Source organism: Grammomys surdaster, unplaced genomic scaffold (assembly GCF_004785775.1).
Source record: "Grammomys surdaster isolate TR1022 unplaced genomic scaffold, NIH_TR_1.0 198, whole genome shotgun sequence".
NCBI lineage: Eukaryota > Metazoa > Chordata > Mammalia > Rodentia > Muridae > Grammomys > Grammomys surdaster.
In genome coordinates, this window is record NW_021604643.1 from 6,931,831 (window position 1) to 6,940,923 (window position 9,093).

Genomic DNA, 9,093 nt, shown 5'->3' on the forward strand with positions numbered 1-9,093 from the left:
CTGAAAGGCTTTGTGGCCCTGTGAGGAGAGCAACAAGACCAACCAACCATAGCTCCCAGTGTCTAAACCACCGGCCTGGGAGCACATAGGGAGGCACCCATGTCTCTAGCTGTATATGTAGGGAAGGATGACTTTGTCGGACATAGGTGGGAGAGGAGATCCTTGATCCCATGAAGGCTGGACTCCAAGTATGGGGAAATTCGAGAGTGGGGAGATGGGAGTGGGCAGGGTGGTTGGAGGCACATCCTCATGGAAGCAGGAGAAGCGGGATGGGATAGGGGATTCCTGGGCAAGGGGAAATGGATTAAGGGGATAACATCTGAAATGCACATAAAATGTCCAATAAACTGTATATAAAAATAGATTTTTAAAAAAGAAAAAAAGAAAAAAAAGAGAAAGTTCTCATTAAGAAAATAACAGTTGAAAGAAATCATAGAACAGAAATACATATAAGCTATACTTCAAAGTTTGAGATACAAAAATTTCACATACTGGAGATATATTTTAGAATTAATCAAATAAATGAAGTGAAGACATTAATTTTCCAACAACCTTCTTAAATGCATTTTTGACCTCTTTGTTCCGTAAGCTGTATACTACAGGGTTCAGCATAGGAATGACCATTGTATAAAACACAGATGCAATTTTGTCTGTGTCCATGGAATGACTGGAGCTGGGCTGCAAATACATGAATATAAGTGAACCAAAGAAGATGGATACAGTGATGAGATGAGATGCACAGGTGGAGAAAGCCTTCCTCTGTGCTTCAGCTGAACGCATCCTCAGGATAGCAATGAAAATAAGCAGGTAAGTGTTTAAGATAACCAAGAGAGTAAAAACAACATCAAATGTAGCCAAGATAAGGAGTGTAATCTCATTTGTGTGGGTGTCAGAACAAGAAATAGTCAGCAGTGGGGGAATGTCACAGAAAAAGTGATTAATCACTTTGGAATGACAGAAGAAGAGGCGAAATGCAAGAGCAACATGAATAGAGGATTGCAAAATCCCACACATGTAGCAGCAGGTGACAATTAGAATACAGGTGGTACTTGTCATAATGGTAGTGTAGTGTAGGGGTTTGCACACTGCTGCATGACGGTCATAGGCCATTGAGGCCAGGATCAAACTTTCAATAGCAATAAAGGCTACAAAGAAGAACATCTGGGCGGCACAGCCATTGTAGGATATGATCTTATTTCCTGTGAGAAACCCTTCCATCACCTTGGGGGTGATTGCTGAGGCATAAACACAGTCCACTAGGGAGAGGTTACAGAGGAAAAAGTACATGGGGGTGTGGAGTCGGGAGTCCAGCAGAATCAGCATGATCATCCCAAGATTCCCAAAGAGTGCAATCAAATAAATGAGAGTGAAGATAATAAACAAAGGGATCTGAAGCTCTGGGACATCTGTTAACCCCACAAGAATAAACGCAGTAACTTCTGAAATATTCTCCATCAAAGTCATTTCAGCATGATTATGACAAGTTCCTAGGACAAAAAAAGAAATATGCTATTTGAATATCAATGTATTTTAAACTAGGACCAAACAGTTTTATTCATTTCTTTTTTTTTCTTATGAATGACAGTGTATATAAGATGAAGAAATACATGCTAGATAACAGCAAGGATTTTGCTCATATCGAATTGATAACCATGTACACCAAGTTTATTTGATACCAGAGATGGCTATTATAACTATGAAGCTCAATTCTGTCTTCATTAAATAGAGTGATGTATATTATTCTAAATCATACTATGTTCATTATTATTGCTTGTAATACATGGATTTTAGTATTGTATAGACATTGAAAATTTAGTCAACACTAATAGATATGAGTGTGTGGCTTTTTTTATTTGAATAAGATCTGGAAAATGCATTTTACACATCTAATACATTCCCTCACTACTCTAAAGATATGCAATTATCTGGGAGTCTGATCCTGGCACACATGTTTTTTTTTTTCCTAAATTATGAGACTTCTTAGTTGGCTTGTCCATTTTAAATATCATCACTTAGAGGAAACTGGATTATATCTTCAAATATTTCCAAAGAAAAAGTATAGGTAAACAACTTTCTAAATTGATGAGGAAAACTGCACCTCCTTAATCTCTATGTCACTCATTTTTACATAGACTGATGTCATCCCTTAGAGCCACCAACACGTCTTTATGATTTATGTTTGAGATATTGGATTGAAAACAAGAAAAGTTGGTCTGAATCTTCCATAGAGACTTGATGCATTTTTAGCAAGTCATATTGCATACCATTATCTGAGTTACTCACCAGCACAATGGTTCATATGATAGAATACTGCTACTGGTTACAGTATGAAAAGGATTTTGCACCCACAAAATCCTCCTCTGTTTCTGGAATGTTTAGACATATTCTCAACTGTAAACATCATTACTACTCAAGACAGAAGAAGATATATAAGGATAGCCAAGCTGAATGTGAGTTTTCCCCCAACTTACAAGTTTCTACTATGTTTTTCTTCGTGTATAGATGTCAACTTCAACTCTTCTAAAGAGAATCTGATGATACTGAACATCAAACTATAAGTAATGTAAAACAGTGTAGTGTGACAAAAAATAAAGCAAAATAAGAGAAGGATACTCAGTGTGTTTGTAGAATAACTATTTAACATCTACTACCACTTTTCCTATTGATTTCACTTGGTATAAAAGGCTTGATTTTGTTTCCCTTATAGTTCTCTCTATTACTGTATATTTTAGTACTTACCATTGTTCTAGAAACAGACAACTGCACAAAAGTTTTGAAGTATGAAAAACTTCATGCCTAGAGTATTGGTCTGGCAACCACACTCAGGAAAACACTGTGAGGGGTACTCATCTTCCCCTCCTTCAACAGCTCTGCTGTACAAAACTGTGGCCTGTGTGTGCTTTTGTCAGTATCAAGGCAGTTGTTGCAAGCTCCTCACATGTCTCAGGGGTATCAGAGTAAATAGTAAATGTCTCTGGAGGCTTATGATTCCATGTTGGCCACTCATCCTCACCTTAACAAAGTCATCAATATGTTTGGAATGTTAGTGGAGAGTCCTTATGAGGACATGAAAGAACAGATATTTAGAGGGAAGTTATTCTAATTATCAGGAAAACTGTGCCACAATAAGTTAGACAATAAAAATAAAAGCCCTCAGAATCCCAGCATCCACCCAGTGCTTCTGGCATTCATCACATGGTTCTAGGGCATCATTTTTTTCCTTCTAGTTGGTATTTAATCAAACATCAACAAAGACTATCTTACCAACACTAATGTCTTGTAAGTTTTTCTTTGTCAATTCTTTTTATAAATTTATCAACACACACACACACACAAACACATAAATACACATGTACACATACACATTCTTCATCTTGTGAGAAGGCACGCAATATGTTAATCACATATATACACTATGTGGTAGATTTGGGTATATCAGGGAAATTCTCATTTTCCATATTACTTATCATTTACCAGTTGTGAAAACATCCAATGTTTTCCTTTGTATTTATTTAAAATACTCACTATACTTTTTAAAACTAAAATGATCTTATGTCATAATACAGTTATAGCTAATGCATTTTCTCTTTAAGATGAGAAGCTATACCCATAAAGTCTCAATATGAATGCCTAAACATGAACTGAGCAAGGACAACAACAGCAGCCGTATCAAGGTGAAGAGTCAAAGACAATGAGAACCCCACTTGTTGGAGACAAAAAAAAATTACAGCAATTAAGGAATGCTGAGTATGGGAGAATTAGTTTTTTTCTGGAAAAAAAGCACATCTATTAGTTATGCACTACCAAATCACTAGCTAAATGAAGATATATACAAATAAAATTATGTAGATCAGGTTACATTTTAAATACACATATGCATGTATGTATATTTACATATATATTTTCAGATAGCAATAATAAAAAGTGAAAAATAGGCCACGAATTTGAAAGATAAAAAGAAGGGCATATGAGAGGGTTTGAAAGAAAGAAGTGAAATAGAGAAATTATGTAATGATATTACAATCTCAAAAATAAAAGAAAAAATGATGTAAATCTATTTATTTTTTATATATTTACCACTCATTTGAAGTCCTGTAGCAGAAATGTATTTCTTTTGTCAACATAGTCATGAACAATAATGAATCTGGACTTGTGGTCTTGGATTTTTACCTTCAAATATTATTTCTGTTTCCTGTTTCAGTGTTTTTTTTACTCCCCAAGCTTCAGTGTAACATTTGTGAAAAATTCTTAAGTAGTTACCCCTCAAATAGTGACTTACTTCAAAAAAGAAGAACATAAGATTTTGAGAGAAGAATGTGATAATGAGGATAATGTTATGGTTAGTGTTAAGCATTCCATGCATATACACAATAAATATTATATTTACCCTATACTTTCTCTCTCTAGCTTCCCCAGATTTTCCACAATACAGTCAAGTTACATGCCTTATTTCATTTATTTTAGGAACTCATTAAGTTCAATTAGTTCTGCTCAAATATATGTGTATGTGGAGCCATGAACCAGAGCATGGTCAATGAACTCAAAAGGAAACTCCCAAAGAAAAATAATTCTTCCCTCCCACAAGACTGCTATCAGCAACCAGTATTTCTACAGTCATTGATCAGATTAAAGCTACTTGTGTGCACCTGTGCATGTACATGTTCTGTGTGGTGTATGGTTGCTTCACATGGGACTATGTTGAGAAATCAAAAGCCAACTTCTGCAATCAATGTTGGGAATGGCATTCACCTCCTTTGAGAGGAGGTATCTTTTTAACCCAGAAGCATCTTTCTTTCCAGGATAGATTTAATCAGATGAGAAACTCACCTGCTTATCAAAGAGACCTAAGATTTTGTTAGATGAATTAGGTCTCCAAATGTAAACCCCAAGTCAGTGATGCAAGGTCATATCCTATTTTCAGATTTGATAGTAGAACTGATGAAGGAGTGAGAAAGGCATTAAGGGAAGAGAAGAATGGAAATTCAGTTTTTCACTAAAGTGTGAGCTTATCTATGTAAATACCTGGGGCTTAGTCTTATTAAGAACCTCATAGCTAGTCCATAGAATATGTGACACAATGATGTTAACCAATAGTGAGCAATATGATTTTTCTTGTTCCCCTTCCTGCATTTTATTTGGTAAAGGAAAAAGATAATAATTATTCATCACATACAATTTTCAGTTGTTCATATTTAGTTTCTAGAGTTCAAGAATGAAAATGGAGACAATGAAAGAAAAATTATAACTAGAAAAAGTTCTCTCAGAGAAACATTTTTTCAAATGACAGGAGCATTTAGTATATATAGTCATGCCTAGACCAAGTGCTGTGAATATGACACTGAATGCTCCGAACTAAATACAACAAATATATTAACCTTCCTACAACTTACTATACTCAGGAAACATTGTTGAAGAGCAACTGTAAAGAATATAAGAGCCAGAGGATGAGAAGATCTGTGAAATAATATCCTCTGGATTCTCTGGACATGACATGGTATCTGTTCAACACCAAGGGAGAAAAACATCCCATATAGATTTGTTAAATACTACCAGACCTCACCTCTTAGTTGAAAGCTTTTGGAAATTGATAGTTGCTGAAGGAGAAGGAAACATTATTTTTTGAGGATGAGACAATTAACATTTCTCACTCTCCAGTGCATACCTTCACACCCATATATATATATAGCCCATGAAATTTATTGAATTATCAAAAATGGATAATATTTTTAAAAGACATGCAGTTGGGATAGAGTTGTAGAAAGAGTTATGGGAAGAGTTTGGAGGGGAAACTGGAGGAAAAGATGGGTAGGAAAATATACTATTTCATTGCATACATGTATGAACTTCTCCAAAGTAAAACAAAACAGTTCCAATAATTATAAATAGATTAAACTTATCGCACATGTTTTAAAGTGTGGTATGATGAAAATAAAGAAGGGTGGATATAACAAAATTAAGTACCATAGAGTTTCTATGTACTTTGAAATATATAAAACAAGATTCATATGCAATTGAAATACATTTCATGATTGCACTCAAAGGAATACTTTTCCCTGGAGAACTTCAAGACTATGCAATTTTCTCCAGATTCCTATATAGTAAGGTCTATAGTTTCATTTTGACTTCATATGAGAATACTTCAAATGGGCAAGAGACCAAGTAGTCATTCTGATTATTACGTTTTTAAACTATTGATACTACTTTGTCTGTAGAATAATGTTCTTCAAAACTGAGTATTTGTGTTGCATCTTCACACATGGCTAGAGGTAAATTCCAATGTAATTATTATACTGACTTATCTTTATAAGATAGTTAAATACTAATATTTTAAAATATATTCCTCTCAGATAGTTTTTACCATTACTATTCCAAGAAATGTGTGGGAAATCTTTCTTTTCTAAAAGTAAAGAAACTATGCCTGATCTAACAAAATAAATGCTAATAATACTAAAAATAGATTTGATAGATGTTAGAATTAAGGCAAGGTATCTTAGTTCCTTGATACTAATCCCATCATCATATCTTGATGCTTTAGGAGCATTAGAACTTTGACTAGAATATTTTTTGAAAAATAATTTCTTCAAATATATTTGTATATTATTGAAATGGTGAATTTCTGGTTCTAGTTACATAATCCTGTTTTCTGTTACCCTTTATCCTAATAGGTAAAATTATATATCCAATAAAAACTATTAAAAGTTTAATTGGCATGGAAACATTGAATCAACTATATCAACTATTAACATTTCAAGTCAGATGTTCATATTTGACCTATTTTTCCTTTACAATCAAGATAAGAATAGAATTAAAAACAGAAAATTGTGGCATCACATGAATACAAAGATATTTATGAAATGGCAATGCTTCTCTTCTATTCTAGTCAAAATTCTAATGCTCCTAAAGCATGAAGATATGATGATATGATTAGTATTAAGGAAGTAAAATACATTACTTTAAAATAATAAAGAGAAACATAGGGCAGATGATGCTGTGATTGGGTTGTTGGTAGATCCTAATATTTACTGCAGTGTGAGCTTTCCCAAGGAAGTTAAGTGCATATCTTCATACTCCATGATGTCATTTTTAACACACTGAGGCCTTTATTCCATTTTTCAGAGTTTTTTACAGTCTCATTCTTTTAATTTAAAAATTATCATAGTCCAATGATTTTGAAAATCAGATATACTGTGAATGATTAGAGATATATTGGAATTTTGAATAACTCTATACTAGATATAGACTGTTAAGAAAGCTCATTTCCTAATCCAATAAATGGCAACACACACATATATACATATATATGTACATATATGTATACATATATATGGAGAGAGACATGTATGTGTATTTATATCTATATGTACATGTAAAGGTATATGTGTATATATGTATATGAATATTCATATATACATATATACTCATATATATATGTATGTATGCATGTGTACAATATATAAATGTGTATAAATATTGATGTTTGTATAATTATATATATATTCATATACAGCATTAATTGAAATAATGTGTGATTTCTCTGTTTCAATTATCTAAATATACAAATAATTTTGTAATAATTTTTTCATACTTAACTTAAAAAGTTGATAAATGACATTGAAAAATGTCCATGTTTTAAGTCCAGACCCTTGTGTCATTTTGTTTTCACATGGCTTTGTCATTGAGAATATTATGGATTATCATATTGGCCCAATGAAAACAATAGACATCATGAAGCAAAATAAATATTTCTTTTGCCAACATTCATACTTTCAGCTATTCTGTGGCTGTAATTTATTTAACGTCAGATATGTGGAATACAGTGTAGCCAAGCTAGGCAAGGAGGGCTAAAGGATGATGGTCGTTACAAGGAAATCTTTTTGTTTGTTTTGTTTTGTTTTGTATTTGTCATTTCATTTGTTTATATTTCAAATGTTATCTCCCTTCCCTGTTTCCCCTCCACAAACCCCCTATTTCCTCCTCCCTCCCTCTGCCTCTATGATGTTGCTCTCCCATCTGTCCCCCCACCCTACTCCTGCCTCAGTGGCCTAGTGTTCCCCTACCCTGGGTCATCATGACTCCACAGGACCAAGGGGCTCCCCTCCCAGTGATAACAGATAAGGCATCTGCTACACATTCAGCTGGAGTCATGGGTACTCCCTGTGTACTTTTGTTTGGTGGTTTAGTCCCTGAGATAAAGGAAATCTTTGAAAATAAGTTAAAATGTGTATTCAAATAATGGTTCACCTCATTATAACTTGTTTTATCATTGCTTGTGAGAATGGCTACTATGGCCACTTATATAGGAGATGACAGAATATACGACTAGAAAAAAATGAGATATGGGAGAATACATCTTGTGAGTAGAGGCAAATCACAAAGCAAAGGTGTCTGTTTTCAAAGTTACCTCCGTCTTAAAGCCTTGCAATCTCACTTTTCCTAACCAGAATGATTATCAACTTCCATTCAAACAGTCATAATGTAACTATTGCTTATCGGCTTTTTTTCCATTCATTATCTAATTTTAAACATACAAAAATCGCTTATTAGATAGGCCCAATATAATAGATGCATTATTTATGGATAGATAAGTTAGGTAGAGACCAATATCTCTAGTAATAAATAATAATAATGATGATAAATGAATATTTATACAACTTTTCACAGAATATGCATTATCTACACATTATTATATCTTCTCTTAAAAACCATCTTTGTTGGCTGAACTAGTCTTTAATGACACATTTGTTTTATGAATACAATATTCAGTTATTTGTGAATAACACTACAGTTTAGTTTGAAGCATTAAAGAGTGTACACTAAATATAATTATTGAACATGGACTGTATGAACTTAAAATCAGTATATAAAGGGAACAGATTGAAAATGGTAGCTTAACTTGTATGACTTCCTTTGCTCAGTGAATGCTTCAAAATTTTTGCTGGTGTACCCTCACATATGTAGAGAAATTTTAACTAATCAGTTTCATAGCATTAAAAATTAAATGTATTTCTGCATATAATGTTCCAGGCATATGAGCCTTTGTTTCTTTCATTTTGTCCATTTCAAAGAACATCTGTAGTCCCAGAAAAAACAGCT

At 33.5% G+C, this 9,093-nt stretch overlaps 1 protein-coding gene across 1 annotated transcript; it reads right to left on the bottom strand.

Annotated features, from left to right (window-relative positions):
* Positions 1-510: 510 nt before the first annotated feature.
* Positions 511-1,464, bottom strand: LOC114623398 (olfactory receptor 5B12-like). The gene has a single exon (XM_028770070.1). The coding sequence runs from the start codon at positions 1,462-1,464 to the stop codon at positions 511-513; it is 954 nt and encodes a 317-aa protein (XP_028625903.1).
* Between the last annotated feature and the right edge of the window lie 7,629 nt (positions 1,465-9,093).